Source organism: Setaria viridis, chromosome 1 (assembly GCF_005286985.2).
Source record: "Setaria viridis chromosome 1, Setaria_viridis_v4.0, whole genome shotgun sequence".
In the NCBI taxonomy this organism is placed as follows: domain Eukaryota; kingdom Viridiplantae; phylum Streptophyta; class Magnoliopsida; order Poales; family Poaceae; genus Setaria; species Setaria viridis.
The window spans coordinates 25956502-25975324 of NC_048263.2; the positions used below are offsets into that span (position 1 = coordinate 25956502).

Consider the following 18823-nt stretch of genomic DNA (forward strand, 5'->3'; position numbering starts at 1 on the left):
CTAGTTGAATTGGAAGGAACACAACGCAACCTCACTACTGAATTTGTTGCTCAATACATGTACCCTCAGATAGTGGAGAATCCAAGCTTCGAGCCCAAGTCCATTATCTGTGCTATAGAGGAGAAGTTCAAGTACAAGATCAGCTACAACAAAGCTTACCGTGCTAAGCAGAAGGCGCTTGAGATGAAGTGGGGTACGTTCGAAGCATCCTACGACAACATTCCTGCCTTGTTGCATACCATTTGCCAGAGAAATCTTGGAAGCTTCTACGACTTGAAATCATATCCAGCTCTTCAGTTTCCAGGTAAACAGGTCCTACAGCGGTCATTCCTCGCGTTGGGTCCTTACATTCAGGCTTTCCGGCTTTCTCGACCAGTCATTTGCATTGATGGCACATTTCTGATTGGAAGGTACAAAGGGACAATATTGACAGATATTGGAACTGATGGCAACAATCAAGTGTTGCCGCTTGCGATCACTTTTGTGGAGGAGTCTGGAGATAGCTGGTACTGGTTCCTCGAGGGGGTGAATAACATGATTGTGTTGGCCGTCGAGGGGGTCTGTCTCATTCATGATTGGCACAAAGGCATTATACAAGCAATCGACGACCTACATAATGGAAGTCAATAGCGTTTCAGAGCGCCGATATGGCCGGACTTGAAGAGTAGGTGGTGCATGAGGCATATGGGTGCAAACTTTCACAGCCAATACAAGAACAAGACCCTTACGAAATTGTTCAAGCGCCTGTGCAGCTAGAATCAGGAGAGGAAGTTCAACCTGCTGTGGAAGAAACTTGAGAACGTCACAAAAAAGCATTGCGAGGAACTAGCAAAGAGGGCGATCAATAGTGAGGCCAACCAACCTGTGTCTCTTGAGGACGTTGGGCTCAACGGGCCAAACGTCAGGCGAAGACGGGGAAGATCCATCAAGTCTTTCTCATAGTGGATTGAGAATGAACTGAAGGAAAAGTGGGCATTACTCTTTGATGAAGGAGGTGCACGGTGGGGTATAATGACGACAAACCTAGCTGAAGTTTACAACTGGGTCCTGCACGGTGTTCGGGGCCTACCCCTTGTTGGTATTGTCGAATTTTACCTTTACCGCACAATGAAGTATTTCAGGGAAAGGTACCAATTGGCTGATAACTCAATGTGCGACAACCACGTAATATTTGGGTACAAGATGATAGAGTACATGGAGAAAGTAATAAAGAAAGCTCGTTTACATCGTGTGAAAGAAGTGGGAGCCGTGGAATGCCGGTTCGAAGTTGTTTCTAGGGACAAAGTTCGAATGGGTGGGAGGCGCGAGAGATACACACATGAGTGCATCATCAGCAATGAAGGTTGTGTTTGCTCTTGCCACAAACCAAGGTTGCTTCACAGGCCTTGATCCCATGTCATTGTTGCATGCTTTGAGGCGGGGACCTCGAACCCCGTCGTTTCATGCCACACTATTTCCTCAAAGAAACCATATGGCAAACTTGGAGAAACGAGGTTTATGGATATCGTTTGCTGGGAGACTTTGTCAACAATCCTGGGAATGTCGCCCGCTACATTCCTAATCCTAATCCAGAAATGTGCCAAGGAGTGGGACGACGCGGGAACAGGCGTATCCATAATGACATGGATCAATCTGAAGCTGGTCCTGATGTCCGTCTATGCTCCAAGTACCACGAAGGCGGTCACACCTACAAGAATTGCCCGGCAACAACATATGAAAGTGCTAGCGGAGATACGACCAGCAGGTGCGTGATGCAATCCGCATGGTCCTCTTGTCCTTCTTCAGCTGCACCGGAGATACGACCAGTAGGTACGTGATGCATACATTTGTTATACTCCATTTTAAGAACGCAACCAAACTAACAAAATTGTTTCCTTTGTGATTATAACAGGCTACGCAGACCAGGGATGGCTTTCAGAGGACTCGCACGATGAGGCAGCGAGGTCCAGCGGCCCTGCTTGGTTAGATGACCTTTTCAGAGTGGATCCTAACCTCCTCGGTCCCTCCCAGCTGGCAGACGCCCCGGATCCTACACAGGGTGCAACCCAGTACCTCGGGACACCACAGGGTCCTACACAGGATGCGATCCAGTACCTCGCGACACCTCCTACGGAGGGAGCGGGAGGACGTCCGACTCGCGATATTCACCCGCCGGAGCCCTGGAGGTACGATCGGCAACAGACTAGAGTATCGCAGCAGGAAGCGAGGCGTGGTCGTGGTGCCGACGAGCCTCGTTTCAAGCGAGGACGCATTTAGTGCGTAGGGCGACTTCTTATTTTTTTTATCATTTGTAGGATTATGATGTGTAGGATTATCTTTATGTGCGAGGACTGCTATATCTAGATAAGAAGTTAAATGCTTTTCATTGTTCGCATGCGTTCACTATACAAGTCTAAACATTTCCCAATTAAGAATTAAAAGCACACAATTAAAATAATCGATCACTCCGAATGAAAATCGTGCGGCAAATAACGGAGCACATGACCTAAGCACAACACAATGAAAGGTCCAACAACACACAACATTATCCATGAATAAACCATGGACACACAACGAAAGGTCCAACTGCACACAATGGAGTACTAGCCAATAACAGAGCCTACTGAGTACAACGAGGCCACTTTTCCTTCCTCAGGGCATCGGGGTTCTCCTCCATCGCTGCTTTCGCTTGGCGTGCACGCTCAAGCTTCCTATCCCTCTCCTCCCTCTCCGCAGCAAGACGCCTCATTTCCTCCTCTTCCTTGTGCTCCTTCTCTACAGCCTCCTCTCTGAGCCTCTTCTCCATCCTCTCCTTGTTCTCTGCCGCCCAACGCAACATGTACTGCATCTCCTCCTTGTCCTCAGGCTCGATCCCAGTGTCAATCCACTGCTCAAAATCACAGAGCGGTGGAGGGGTCTGCAACAAATGTAATTATTACAAAATAAAAAAACCATGCAAAATGTCATATGACACAAAATAATTATTGCACAACATCAATTCCTCACCATCTTGTTAATGCGGCGCTAACAAAGTGTAGGCTCAAACGCAAAATTGGAACACATCCAATACCTCTGCCTATACGTGTCCTCTTCATCGGACTTAGCTACCTTGCAAGGATCGCCGCAAAAGTACATGGGCACTGGAACACCACTAGGCAGAGGAAGAGGGCCGAAGGCATTTCCGGTCAACCGAACACCACTCCACCTTTACCATTTTCGTTGTAACAACCGGAAGCAACTAAGATTAAATCATACGACTACGAGTTAACGTAATAACGTGCACTGAGATTACCTTGCTTTTCCAGCTTTTCCACGACTTGGCATCCTACAGTTGTATAATAAAAATATTAAAATTTCATGAAACTATAATAGTAAATACTTCTAGATCTAAATACTAAACTATGAACTGAAAACCGAATCTACTATACTAACTAAACTACATTTTTAACATCTAAAAGCACACAACATATCTGTAGATCTAAATACTAAACTACGAACTAAATACCAAATCTACTGTACAAACTAAGCTAGATTTTTAGCATCTAAAAGCACAAGATATTTTTAGATATACTATACTACGACATTGAAAAACTTACCTGATGACTAGGAGGTTTCTTCTCCTTCTTTCCTCTCTTTCTTTCTTCCTTCTCTCCCTCTTTGGTTCTCCTCTAAAAAATAACAGGAGAGCTGGGTGGCCTGAGGCCTGGCTGCGGGGGGTTTTTATAGGGGGAACCCCTGGCAAGGGTCCTTACCGTCGGCCCAGACAGCGGTAAGGACCCTTAACCGCCCGCGCGCTAGTTGTACCGTGGCGGTGCAGGGGCCGTATCCTTACCGCTAGCCCAGGCAGCGGAAGCGGCGGTAGGGAGTTAGCGCCGGCCCAGCCGGCGGTAATGATATGGGTTGGCGGGGTCGGCGCCTTACCACCGGCTGAGGCGGCGGTAAGGCCCTTCCGCCGCCTGGGCCTGCGACAATAATCTAGATTTGCAATTTTTCCATCTGTATATTTCTGCAAAATCGAAAAAAAATAAAAAAATAAAAAAATTCAAACTGACAGCACGGACGGGCCCACAGAAGTTCTAGACAATTCTGCTGGTACAACACAGTTGGGCAACCCCGCGTCAGATTTGTCCCAGCTCGTAACAACCGAGCTGATCAGTCGCCACACTCCACTCCATAGTGGCATAGTCCACACCACTCTGCCACTGAGCTCGTCCAAGAACGCAAGGCAAAGCCACCGAGCTCTACCGCCGGCTAGCTAGTGGAGTGGTAGATCGATGATGCCTTCGACGGCCCGCGTTCTGTCCGCCGCCGTGACGGCCCTCGTCGCGGCGCTCGCGCTGGGCGTCCCCGGCGCCAGCGCCACCCCGGAGACGACGTGCGCGGCGGCGGCGGCCCGAGACCGGCGCGTGGACTACGGCTTCTGCGTGTCGCGGCTGAGCCACCACCACGACAGCCCCGACGCGGACACCTGGGGCCTGGCGAAGGTGGCCGCCGACGTGGGCGTCGCCACGGCCGGGGACGCCGTCTACGACATCAAGGCTCTGCTCGCCAAGCAGGGCGCCGGCGACGCCGGCAAGGCGCGGGCGGCGCTGGAGCAGTGCCGGGGCCTTTACGACGCGGCGGAGCTCGCGTTCGCGGAGGCCTACGACGGCATCAACCGGCGCGACTACGCGGCCGGGAAGGAGCACGCCGCGGAGGCGGCGTCCCTGGCGCGCCGGTGCGGCGGAGCCTTCGCGCGGGCCGGCGTCCCGCCGCCGCCGCAGGTCGCGCGGTGGGGCGACGAGTCCGCCAAGATCGCGGTCGTCTGCACGGCCATCACCGACCTCATCAAGTGAGTGGTGCCAGCGGCCAGCCTGCCAGGTGACGCATTTGCTGGCTGCGTAGCGTCGCGATCCGCCGGCGTGAGTGTTCTGATGCGCTGGTTACACCCCCCGGAGTAACGCGGTCGTACGTGATGTGGCAGTTACCCGAGCTCGTTGTCGCTAGAAATTGTGATAGAATAAAAGCGTTTCGTTTCCGGTTACTGTTCCTGTTCATCTCCTTACTTTGCTTTAATGAAATGATGGAACTAAATGAACTGGTGCATGATGTTTTTTCTTCTCTGATCTTCTCGGTGCTCTCTTTTTCGACGGTTCCTCCTTGTTCGCGTCGTCGTTTATCGATCCATGTGGCGGAAAATCGACGACGACGCTGCTCGCAAATAATGCTTGCCGCATGCTAGCCTCCGGCTCCGGCGCTGCTCTGCGCGCGGTGGAGGGCCCCATACTCCCATCGATCGGGGACCGGGTGCAACCAGAGCAGACCACGTAGTAGAGCACTTGTCACCTTCCATGAGGCTACCATGTGCCGCTGCAGCCCTGCCGGTGCCGGCGCCGGTCCTACAGGAAGACTACTGCCGGTGACGGGCGGTCCTGCACGAGCTGTTGCCCGTGAAAACGTTTGGTGCAAACAACGGACGCGGACCACGGGCGAGGATGCATTGTTTTTGCATTTGTATATGATGAAGCCCCTCCTCCTGTTACTTGTTGCCTTCTTGGCGAATCTCTTTCGTGGCCTCTCATCCAAACTCTCTCATCTCGATCGATGTAGGCCGTTTTAGCTTCAACGGCAGTATTTGCTGTTGCACATACTAGACGAATCGGAACCAACCGTTTGTATTCTTCTTGGCTAGTGGGAATACAGCCTTTGGCTGCCATGCCACAATTATTGTACTTTGTACACATCCACCGGAGCAAACTATCGAACCATATAGAATCTCACATAGGTTTGGGTAGAAAAATAAAATGCAAAAACTGCTTGCTTGTTAGTTAGTAAGTATTCCACGAATATCCAATGCAAAAACACTTTGATTTTGTTTTAAGTCAAACTTCTTTAACTTTGATCAATCACATTGGTAGGAAATATACTAACACCCATAATACCCTACTAATGCATCATTAAGACATGTTACGGTAGATTTACTGGGAATAAGGGCAATGCTTGGATCCACCCATTAAAAAATTTAGCTAGCACCTCTTTTTTAACTAGCTAAATATCATCTTAGCTAAATTTTAGCTAGGGTGTTAGGATCCACGAACTAAATGATCGTTGAAAAGATATTTGTCTATCCTACCCCTCCCTCCCACCCACGTCTCATCAATCTTCTTGATTTTCCTATGAAAGGTGGAGGGGCGGTTCATTCTTTTACCAATTTATCTGAGTTTAGCTGGGTTCAACCAGTTGAAAGAATATTTAATTAGCTAGCTAAAATTTAACTGGGTCATGTTTGGATCCATAGTAGCTAAATTTAGCAGGCTAAAATTTAACCGGTAGATCCAAACAACACCTAATATGATGTTGTAGTTGGTGATGTATTTTTCTACAAACTTGGTCAAAGTTAAAGGTCATAAGATGGAACTAAACATCTTATATTTGGACCGAATGAACCATTTGACTTTGAGATGTTCTAAGCGTCTGTTTGCGCTATGTTGCTATTGCATTGGCACACATGAAAAATATTGGATTTCCATTGCGACTTTAATACATTTTATTATCTTTTTTTCTGCAAAAGTATTTTTTAGTTTCCTATAATTTATTACACATATTTAGGTTCATATTGATTTCCTATCATTTGTGTCTCACAATTTAAATTGTGCACAGTCAATTGCAAAATAAGTTTACCATTTTACATGTGATTTGTTGAAACTAAAATTTATTTTTTATGATAGTATGCTCATTTTTTCAATATTTTAGGAGTACATGAAATTATATTGACATGGATCTTATTGTATTTAATTAATCGTAAGTACTCTATGTATATTTATAGAAAAGAATATCATGTCTATAACACCAAATTAGTATAATTAGGTCTATCATTAAGTAATTTTCATAGTAGATGTTTACACTCTTCTTTATAATGTTGGTCAAACATAAGATAGTATGACCTAGGTCCTAGGACAGCTTTGGGACAGAAGGAGTATATCATTATGGTTCTTTTTTTTTAATTTATGTTCAGTTTTTTCAAACTGAAGGAACGATTTAGAAGTAAAGTAATTCCCTCGCTACCCATCCATCCATCATGATTTTTCCCCGATGTTAAATAAGAAACTTCTTCTTTTTCCCCGATGGTGTCGAATAAGGAATTCTCTCCTCATCGTTCTCCAAGCCAGCAGCGGTCCAAAACGGATAAGAGTAATGAGCACATTATGCCTTGATAATGTTTGGGCTGTTAGTGTGATGGGCTTGATCAAAAGATCGGAACAGGCCATTCTGTGAACGGGCTCAAATGATGAAGGCCCGCGAGCATTTGCTTTTGGCTCGCGATCCGCGCTCTATATAAGGCAACTCAGACTCCCTCAGTCCCCCACACCTCAAAATCTTGTCTCAGTTGTCCCATCCCAGCAAAAGGAAAGCCGCCGCGAGCTTATATCATCACTCCCTTGGCGACACAGAGCACGCAACAGGATCAATTGGTCGATCGACGACGACGACGATGAAGCCGACGACGCCGACCGCTCGCCTCCTCGCCGCTGGCGCGCTGGCCGCCGCGGCGGTCGCGCTCGGCTGCCTCGCCGCCGGCGCCGGCGCGACGGTGGTGACGACGTGCAGGGCGGCGGCAGACAGCGACGCGCGCGTGGACTACGGCTTCTGCGTGGCGGAGCTGGGCAACCACCGCGAGAGCCCCGACGCCGACACCTGGGGCCTCGCCAAGGTGGCGGCGCTGACGGGCGTCAACAACGCCGACGACGCCGTCTACGACGCCAAGGCACTGCTCGCCAAGCCCGGCGCCGCCGCCGGCGGTCCGGCGCGCGCCGCGCTGGAGCAGTGCGCGAAGCTGTACGACTCCATGGGGTTCGCGTTCGCCGAGGCGGAGGACGAGATCAACAACCGCCACTACGCCGCCGGGAAGGGGAAGGCGGCGGAGGCGGCGTCCCTCGCGCACCAGTGCGACGACGCCCTCGCCAAGGCCGGCGCCGTCCCCTCGCCGATGGCGCAGCACAGCTCCTACTCTGTGAAGATCGCCACCGTCTGCACGGCCATCACCAACCTCATCAAGTGAATACCGTAGGTGGTTTTGCTACTGTAGTGTATAAAAAACGTGGTCGACGATCGAGTTGACAGCACACGTCAAAATGTTGTGCCTTGGAAAACTTGAGACAATAAAAGAGTGTGGTTTTTGTTAGTGGAAGTAGTGAGTGGCCTCGTGCAGGGATGGCTTGCGTGCACTACGCCATGACGCTGTCGGTTAGAACAGGTTTTTGCTAGCGGCTAGAAAAGGTTTACGCTGGCAACTTTGAACCAGCACAAATGCCGTCTGTGCTGACGGTTGCTCGTCCATCAGCACAGACCGCTCTCTGCTGGCGGGCGACGTTAGCCACCTGCCAGCACTGATGCTTTCTGTGCTGGTGGTGTGGTTACACCACCCGCCAGCACAGATGGTTTCTCTGATGGCGGGTGGAAGGAAAATGTATTTTTCCATTCAATATATTATTTCTCGTGAATTATTTATTATTTTTATTTCCCACCAGTTTTTAGCCGTCAAATTGAAATATGTATCTCCAACCAAATAACAACAAACTTGAATAATAAATAATTCACATTATTAAAAACTGCATCATACATAATACATAATTCACATTATTAAAAGTCCAACATTTGGAATAGAGCTGTTCTTTACCACGCTAATATTAAAACTACTGCGCCCACCGATAAAGATTTGTGCACTCGTCCACCATCAACGCGCCATCTTTATCAAAGAATGCTCCATCCTCATGACAAATCTCGCGTAGGATGAACCTCGCCATGTCCGTACAAACGTTATCGATTTGTTTGTCTTCGATCTTGGTATAGTTACCGCGGATGGTAGGCATCTACAGGTAAACAGTAAATGAAGATTATGATGTATTACCATTAGGAAGTTAGCTATGGCAGTGTATAAGAGACTTACATCTTCAGAATTCATCTAGTACCTCCCATTATTTCTGATGAACTCGCACACGTAATATCCGTATAGCAAATAGCCGGAAGATTGCTTGTGGTAGTGCAAACAAATAGAAAAATGATACAATGATGAGTTGTTATTAATGACAAGTCTACAATATATGAAAAAAGCAAGTTTTTATGTTCTTACGTATTTATGATATATTATTTTCATAGCTTTCATCCTTTTTAGATTGTGGGACCCGTTTTTTTAGCATGCTAAGCTTGTACGCACTTTGAGGATATAAAGACAAAAGTTAGTAATACAGCATGCACATAAGTACTGCCAAGAAATATTTTACTTTTGTATAATGCCTATGAAATTCTTGTACCTATCTCTATCATAGCTTGCTGAGTCAAGAACCACTGCTTCTCCTAGCTTAGGTAAAATCATGATGCAAATCCAATGATCACTGCATTATATTAAAATAATTTATATTATAGACAGCATTAAGTAGCACCTAGTATATATATAGTAATTAAAACTAGCTTACTCAAAACCGCAAGGAGCCATGATATATTGCTTGTCAGGCCTTTTCCACATCACTTTAGAAATGTATATGGACACTTTGTGCATTTCTTCTCTGTGAATTTATTTTTGGTAGCATCTTTCTCTGCTTGTGTCTCTGCTGCATCTATTTGTACTTTGATCATTACAGTCAATTTGTATCCTATATACATAAAAATTATTCATATCACAATTTTTAACCTATATACATAAAAATTATATCTACAACAATTTGTATACTAAATCCAACTATTTTTCTATCATAATTTTTACAAATTTATTATTCCTAAAAATTGCAATCAATAAATCTTTATACACCAAATTTTCCTATCTCAATTTTCAATACAATAATTATAATTGAATTAAATTAAAAAAAAAACAACAGACGGGGAGGGGACTCGGGAGAGGAGGCGCAACGGCTAGGGTAGAGGAGGCGGCGTGGCTGCCTTGGGTGCCGTCGAGGGGGCTAGCGTGGCGGCGGCTTGGCGTCAGTGTCAAACTGGGAGGCCACGGTGGTGGCTGGCAGGGAGGAGGGTGGTGCGGGGGCGGCTTGGGCTGGCGGAGGCACGGCGGCGACCGGGAGGAGGCCGCGGCGGTGCACGGGGAGGCGCAGCGGCGTTGGGAAGGGGGTTGCGGCGCGACCGGCGCTCGTGGAGGAGGGTTGCGGCAGCAACGGGGAGGCGCGGTGACGTCGGGGAGGGGACCGCGGCGGCGCTCGTGGAGGAGGGCCGCAGCGGTGCACGGGAGGAGGGCGGCGGTGCTTGTGGACGAGGGCCGCGACAGCGCACGGGGAGGGGGCCGCAGCAACGACGGCGTCGAGGAGGGTGGCGGTTCCAGCACGAAAATTTAGCAGCCTGATGGCGTAGTGAAACTTTCGCGCCGGGACTTAGAAAATTTGGTGCCCTGGTCGCGCGTTATACACGAGAGATCGTGATGACGGGCGCTAATGCCGCCCGCCAGTACAGAGCCTTGCACTGATGGGCGGCATTAGCGCCCGCCAGCACAGCTTTTATGCGCTGGCGGGTGGCATTAAGCACCCACCAACAAAGAATTTTCAGCAAATTTCAAACATTTTGAATACTTGCTAAGTAAGCTCAAAATTATTTAAAACTTCTACACCTGAGCATAAATGTTTTATAGGTCTTCATCTCTAATTATTTTCTCCCTTCTAGCGCAGTGGTGGTCGAGTTTTGGACTTTGAGTAGTATACATATATTGTTCAGTTTTCGAAAGGTTTCAACTTTCAAGCTTTCCGTTGGTCTCGGGGCATGCATGATTAGCAACGAAAAGTTTCAAATGATCCACGTAGTACTGCCTTCAGTTCCAACTTCCAACTATAATTCCATATAATACCTTCTCCTCGCTTCAACTTGAGAAATGCTTCTATTACCATTTTATAGAGGGAAACACCTTCTACTTTTCTGGTTTGCCCTGTTTAAATTAACCCAAATAATATCATACCCATGGCAACTACCGTAACTACGAAAATGATTGATGGACAAGATGATCGTTCTGCTAGGATTATGGCACGCAGGAGTATATATATGGTCATATGGATGAAAACGAATCATGTACGGATAGTGTTAGTTGTGTTAGATATAGATATCCATATCACAAGGATATCGGATACCCAACTTTGAGTATCCGGATTCAAATACGATATCGGACATTGAACATTCAAATTCCGATATAGAATATCCGACTGCTATATGAACCTTTTTGGTCGGCTGGATGGATGTTGGAGCAGGGTTCAAAGGTTTGCTTAGGATTCAGAAACAGGAAACGATTCCATTTGTTAACCGATGCACTTTGGTGCTACCTCGACGAAATTCTTGCGGACTGATTGTACACGTTGAAGCATTTGGAGAGTTGCTTAAACTCCCCGGAACCTTGTGGCCTCGCTTTGCACAAAGCTGTGGGGCGCCCGAGTGGAACGCGCGGGCGCGCGTTCCATTCCATCCGGCGCTCCTGGTCAAAGCGCAAAAGGCCCCGGCCGGCCGTTCCCTTATCGGCCGCGACGACGCGGCGGCGGCAGCAGCTGTCACGTCCGCCGGCTGCGTCCCCGCCCGGCTCCCCTCATAATATCTTCTCCTCATCAGCGAAACTAAAGGTGAAATGGACAGGATACTATGCTTTTCGGCTCCATGGAAAAAGGAATGGTGCGTGCGCTTATTCTTTAGTGATAATGCGAACAATAATAGGATGAGATTCCTCCGCCATCCTGCTCCCGCCCCTTTTGGTGCGGAGAGCTGTTGCTTCAAGGAAAAGGCATGTGGCCTGTAATTCTTCTAGCGAGCACCACATAACAGGACGGGCTGAAAGCAGCGCAATGTTAGTGTGCTTTACTTGCATTTCCACGGCTAATGTGCAGGTAGGTACGTAGTTACGGAGTAAGATAATCGGCAAGCTTTACAGCTACCTCCAAGAAGTGATGAAGGCTGTTCGAAGGCTTTTAGTTAGATTGATCAAATCAAGTCGCGGACGCCCGTCGATCGAGCTCCGCGGCAGCAAACTCTGTCGTCGACTGACACACGAGCTTGCGCTTTTGTTACTCGTGTTGTTGCGAGTATGTGTTGTCTGTCACGCACAAACTTATATGACACCAAATCACCAATGCCTGTACGTAACCCGTGAGTCGTGATCGAGCCACGGAGACGGAGGCATCAGTAGCTTCACCTGCTTGGGCTGCTTCTTCGATCGGATCACCACCTCACGGAAGAGACCGACACTTCTTTTTTTCTAAAAAAATGGCTAAAACGTAACAAAAAAAAGGTGATGAAAGATAGGCACACTCGATTAACTGAAAAAGGTTACTCGTGCAGCAACAATATATACCTAAACTCAGAAGAATCTTAGCGCTTGTTATCCATCATCATGTTCCAGACTTACTGCACTGGTAGACTGGTGACTTGGTGAGGGCCCCCTCCCGTCTCGCTCAATCTCCAGACAAAGTTTTTCGGTGATACTTTGCTAAATAGTTTTTTGGAGGATTTATGATGAACTTTTATTTTTTGCAAAAATAAATGATGATTTTTTTCAAACAGTTTGTATGGAATATCTTTTGCCAAAATGTTTAGTAAGTACCTCCTTTACAAAGTCATCCATGATTGTTGTGGCTACAATTTTTCTCAACTTACCCCGCTTTTCCGGTAATAATTAAAGTTTGCCAATATGAATTTAGGATCGAAAAGGACAAGGAGTTTACCATGGACGACGTGACTTAAAAGTAAAAACAGGGAAAAATGATATGTCGTCTAAATCCATGGTGCATGCGTACGTGCGCAAATTAGCATGGTCCCTAGTTTTGTCACATTTGGTGGAGGTTTCATGATGACACACTACTAGGCTTTGTCTCTCCCGGCAATTCCTTTGAGATGGACTTTAACAATGAAACTTTTGCATTCTTCTGACATTTTGCCTATCCCCTAAGCCTAAATAGGTACTCACTATGTCATCCTCAACATGCTCCATCATTACCGTTTCCCTCTTTATTCCAATGCCGCAAAGGGAGAACCTGTATTGCCACCATGCTTCTCCTATGTCACCATCTTCTAGTGATCCAGTCCCTGTTCTTCCCCCATGGCCCATGGGCAACCTCACCACGCCATATATGCCACTCATTCAGGTTGAAGCTGAGGAGAGGAGCCACACGGAGACGGTCTACCCTCTATTCCTCTGTCTTATCCATGATGCCGCTCACAGTGCATTATGAGGTTAGAGGGTAGGGACCTATTTATAGACTCCACTTCCAGATGTAACAAATATTCCATCTGTGTTCCGGAAAAATCCGTGTGACTCCTGAACCATGTCACCAACCACGATAAGACATGTCAGTTTAATGAGTCTAAAATATATTAGTCCCTAGCACACATGTGTCAGTCATGTGCCATGATCAGTTGTATATAGGAGATCAATTCCAATCTGATCATGTGGGTTAACAACCTGCAGAGCCGGTCCTGCAAAGCAAACCCAGCTCTTCCGTTGTGTTGTACCCGGGTCAAACATGTACGTACATAATATACATTTCAGTAGAGTCGATCTCAACTTGTTCCTCTAATTCCAGTACAAACGTCCTCGGCACCTCGAGTATCACTTCCTCGAGTTAAATTCCGCATCAATTATTCCTTATCACATATATCCGAATAATTCCACATTGAGTTGAACAATAAGCACAATATAGAATAATGTTGAAAGGCACATAAAAACCCAACATCTCCTACTTGACTGATACATTTCAATCAATAAAATAAAGTTCCATGTATCTAACATGTTTAGGCAATAATTCCTGGTCAGTGAATCTGCAACCATGTTAGTTATATACAAATAAATCAAATAAACATACCTTAATTTATTTGCCACCTCTTGGATACAATAATAACTTCCTCAGTGTGTTTACTATTACCATGAACTTCCAAAATAGGTGATAGGTTGTGATGCAATTTCCATGACCTCATGATACAATATATTCCCTTAGCCACACACACTTCCTTCCATTGCTTTAATGCAACAACTAATTCCAGTAGCTAAGGTATGGTCATTTAAGAAAATAGCACAAAATTCCAATGCTATTAATTCCTTCTTTTTCCTTGAGAGTATTTGGACACTATTCCTCACCGAGTTTAATTCCCTTTCACAGGTGCATTACAAATTTGCAGTTTTCCATAAAGAATCATTTAATTTTAGAATAAATAAAGGAACCGTATACTTCTTTGGAATTGTTTGCTTGGAAGTAAAAAAATTATAATCACTAGCAATATGGGGTATAGAACCAGAATGCACGACCCAACTATTTGGAAAAGTAGTGTTAAACAAAATTTTATGCATACAAAATTATAGACAGACCTTCCTCTTCGCCAATTCCTTTATAAGTATTATATCTTCCTCCCCAAGGTGCAATTAGCAATAGTTGATTGGATTCTTCCCTTGGAGAGTTTTCTATATTCCTCCACGAGTGAATAGTATCCGATATCACATACTGAATGTCCGGGAAAAAATTGATAACATGACATCTTGAACTATCTCCAGTCAGTTTGGCAAAAAGTGTAGGACAACCATAGAGTACATTTCTTCCAGAAAAAATAATAATACCACTGATTCTGCAATTCCTCCTCAGTGGAGTTAATAAAACTTTCCAGATTAGCATATTAATTTCCATGCAATCCGTCCACCATTATATTTAGCAACATAGGGGCCAATCATTGGTTCCAACAAAAATATGAAAAACCATTGATGTTATTTATCCAAATATCATTATCTTTGTCATAACTTTCCTTCCCCTGGGCAGTGACATCTTAGTTGGCCTTTCCGGTTTGTTATTCATCAATAATATAGTCAGTATTCACAACAGAGAAAAAAAATATAATATCTCATTTTCCAAACCGTGATGAATTGAGCATCCAAGATGTATGATCGCGCAGCAAACTATAAGAAAACATTGTTGATGCCACTGCAAGAAAGGTGTTACCGAATACGTAGCTGTGGGATTCCATGTTGATCGGGGGAAAGAAAATCCAACTTGCACACTCGTCTTTGCTTTCCTCCTGTTAGTAGCACAACGAATGTTCATGACCGTGATAATAATGAAACAATTCCAGCTACATACTTTTGTCAATCTTTTTATGTGGCTTCCTCGATCTGTCGATTCCAGCTACATAAAACAACGACGGAGGAAGGAGTACGATCTTGGTGAAATCCTTCCTTGCTTCCAGTTCGAATAGATATAGTGCAGCCGAGTCCAATGAAGATTAAAAAAATCCAGTAGCAAATTGATTTCCTGCTATCTCCATAACTCCATTGTCCCTTCCTGACCAAGAGTTCACGATTCCTGTTGTCAGGAGCAGCAAGATCTTTAGCCATTCAGTTGTGCATTCAGTTCGTCAGTCGAGCAATCCTTCTGGACACCTTACAGGAACGAGTAGGATGCCCTTCGGATGATGCTGTGTCCTGCAGTAGTGACGCGACAGGAGGGGGCATTCTCTCCAATCTCCATCAATTGTCGTGCTTGCATTGCCTGTTCCAGACCTCGGTGCCCATGCAGGTGAATTGCGAACACGGCAGGCAGGCATATGCCTCCGCTCCAAGCACGTATACATCCCTTACTCGCCACCGTCGCGAGCAGTGCCGCGAGACCGGCGAGAGGCGACCGTGGACGGCGTTAACGAACGACACGTTCTTCGGTGCGAAAATTCCGGCGGCAACCTGACAGATCGGCGGAAAAAAAAAACTCGGATCAGCATCATCTAATCCAAAGCCTGCAGTGGAGCAGGGCCGCACGCCGCTAGATGGACGTCGGCAGCACAAGACGGCTGCGGGCTTCCTCGATCTACGCATATAAATCGAGTTGCGACAACGTCTGCGACCGGCACAGGGGCGAATCGCAGACGACCAGGTGTGACCGGCCGGAAAGCAGAGTTTGCAGCGGAGTAGGGTATAGCTCCAGCGACGATCTTTCGTGTCGCCGTCGGAGGCTTCACCGGCTCTGATGCTAATGAAATGAGGGTTTTGTGGATTCAGACGATCTAGCCGTTCCTCTGTGGTGCTGTTCACAACGCATCATGAGGTTAGAGGGCTCCACTTCCAGATATGTTACGGAAAAATCCTAACTCTTGAACTATGTCACCAACCACGATCAGATAGGTCAGCTTAATGAGTCTAAAATATATTAGTCCCCCAATCTGATCATGTGGGTTGACAGCCTGCAGAGCCGGTCCTGCAAAGCAAATCTAGCTCTTCCGTCGTTTGTACCTGGGTCAAATATGTACGTACATAATAAACATTGCAGCAGAGTCGATCTCAACTTGTTCCTCTACTATATTCCAGCACAAACGTCCTTAGCACTTTGAGTACCAGTTCCTTAAGTTAAATTCCGCATCAATTATTTCTTATCACATATATCCGAATAATTCCACATTGAGTTGAACAATAAGCACAATATAGAATAATGTTGAAAGGCACGTAAACACCCAACAACGGATGCCAACATCTAGCTCCTTATCTCCATGTTTAAAAAAAAAATCAAAGACTCTGAATTTGAACTTTCATTAAACAAGCTGATCTTTTAGGTTTTATGAGTTTGAAAGGTTTGACCTTGAGTACAAAATGACAATTTTTTGAGTTGAAACTTGAAGGATGCTTGAAAATTTAGGTTTTCTTAGTTCGAAGAGTTAGATGAGTTTCATGATTTCAGTTGATAGTTGTTACCATGCAGTTCAAATTTACATTTTTTTAGGTCTTATGAATTTAAAAGGAAATCCTGAGTACTGAACCTGATTTAAGATGGTGGTGTACAAATTACAAAATTGTGTTGAAATTAGCTAAACTTGAAGCAACTTATCTTGTATTCAGGGGCGACACCACCATATATTACCCTGGTGCCTGGGCACCAGGGTGCAGCAATTTTTTTTGAATGACTAATACTTGCCATATATCACAAGGAATATTTGCTTGATGTATATTTTAGTGGCGCACCACATCATTTTTATGCTAGCTTTTCCCCTGATTGTATTTGAAGGTGAATTCATTTGTTTTGTTGATGGTATTAGTATGTTGGCAGCGGATGAACAAGGGAAAATAGTGAGGCCGGGTGGCTGACTGGCTGCTGAGCTGAAAACCAAATCACCAAATAATTAAACACAAATTAGTTAGTTGGTGATGGGGGTTGATGTTGGTCTGGGATTTGTTGTGTCTAGGGATCATAGGGATGATTAACATTTCGATGTTCTTGAAAAGTGATGATCTTCACTTACATTTCTCGTGGGCGTCTGTTTTCCTTTACATATACTGCCATTCAACTTTTCCTTCCACGGAGTATATATGCCAATCGCAGGAACCTCCAGCTTGTGTATTTGTGTTTAGGAGAAGACAATGAGGCGCCAAAAGGACTAAAGGAGGATCCTATGAAATTAATGCAATGATAAATGGAGTGTCCAAAACGTATCTCAATGAATTGCACTACGTTAAGAACTGACGCCACCTCTTCAAATCACCACCACCAGACTGCAATCCATCAAAGAATCAACGCCGCCGCGCTCTGTCCAGAAGCCACCCACCGGAGCATGATGAATCCATCGAAGAGCCTCCTCCTCGCGGCGGTGGCACTCGCCGCCACGCTCCTCGCCGCCGACGCGACAGTGGAAACGACGTGCAGGGCGGCGGCCGGCGTCGACGCGCGCGTCGACTACGGCTTCTGCGTGTCGGAGCTGAGCAGGCACCGCGACAGCCCCGGAGCGGACGCCTGGGGCCTGGCGAAGGTGGCGGCGAACCTCGGCGTCAACAACGCCGGCGGCGCGGTCCGCGACGCGGAGGCCCTGCTGGCGGGCCCGCCGGGCAAGGGCGCGGGCGACGACGCGAAGAGGAGGGCGGCGCTGGGGCAGTGCCGCAGGCTCTACTTCGACATGGAGCTCGCGTTCGCCGGGGCGTACGACGACATCAACGCGCGGGACTACGCGGCGGGGAAGGAGATGGCAGCGGCGGCCGCCGCGCTGGCGCGCCGGTGCGACGACGTCTTCGCGGAGGCCGGGATCCCGTCGTCGCCGCTCGCGCGGCGCGGCGAGTACGCCGGCCAGATCGGTGTCGTGTGCACGGCCATCACCGACCTCATCAAGTGATGCGTTCAGAACCGTGAACGAGTTTGTTTCTTTGATCTTGTACTAGGCTTGTACCCAATCATTGGGGCGTAATTTTCTTCGAATAAGAATGGAAGTTAGGCTTGTTTCCATCATTTCTGGTAATATAAAGTTTTCCAAAGGAAAACAAATCAACTTGCGAGATTGTGAGAATGGCGCGGAGGGTAGTGACAACAGTGGTGGTCGCACTCGCACATAGCTGCTAGCTACCCTGAATTCAACTATTGCCGAACTCACAGCCAAAGATCTGGACCGATATTAATATATTTTTCTATAAACTCAACGAGAATTGAAGAAATTTAATTTAATTTAAAATAAATCTAAAGTAAACTATAATTTGCAACATGGACTATACAACGAAAAACTTACATATTTTTCATATTTTAGCTTCGAATACAAATATTGGCGTGGATCCAGACATACTCACGTCCACTCTTGGTAGGTTAACTTGGAACCTCGAGATAGTGTCAGACCCGATCTTACTACTAGAAAATAGGCATGTTGGTGGTTATAAAGTGCCCAAACAGTAGATGGTGGCTCTTGGACAAGACCTTTGTTCAGAAGAGCTTCTAGGAAACTAAGTGGCTAGGATGTTGTGTCTTGATTGAGCCTATAGCCCTTCTATTGATAGCCTTAGTGGATAGGGTCTTTTCGGGCAAAGGACCCTTGTGCCCCCGGTACAGCTCCCGTGGAGCCGGACCCACTAGGATGCAATGTTAGGGGTAGCGAGGTCAAAGTCTCCTCCGGGTATGGA

At 46.5% G+C, this 18823-nt stretch overlaps 3 protein-coding genes across 3 annotated transcripts; all 3 read left to right on the forward strand.

The window, feature by feature from the left end:
• The first annotated feature begins 4100 nt into the window (after positions 1-4100).
• On the forward strand, positions 4101-5002 carry LOC117864609 (pectinesterase inhibitor 8). Its single transcript, XM_034748738.2, has one exon. The coding sequence runs from the start codon at positions 4254-4256 to the stop codon at positions 4812-4814; it is 561 nt and encodes a 186-aa protein (XP_034604629.1). The 5' UTR covers positions 4101-4253; the 3' UTR covers positions 4815-5002.
• Positions 5003-7306: 2304 nt separating this feature from the next.
• LOC117843074 (pectinesterase inhibitor 8) lies at positions 7307-8140 on the forward strand. Its single transcript, XM_034723640.2, has one exon. The coding sequence runs from the start codon at positions 7451-7453 to the stop codon at positions 8015-8017; it is 567 nt and encodes a 188-aa protein (XP_034579531.1). The 5' UTR covers positions 7307-7450; the 3' UTR covers positions 8018-8140.
• Positions 8141-17171: 9031 nt separating this feature from the next.
• Positions 17172-18200, forward strand: LOC117845965 (pectinesterase inhibitor 8). Its single transcript, XM_034727062.2, has one exon. It carries the CDS (start codon positions 17362-17364, stop codon positions 18049-18051), a length of 690 nt encoding a protein of 229 aa, XP_034582953.1. The 5' UTR covers positions 17172-17361; the 3' UTR covers positions 18052-18200.
• The last annotated feature ends 623 nt before the right edge of the window (positions 18201-18823 follow it).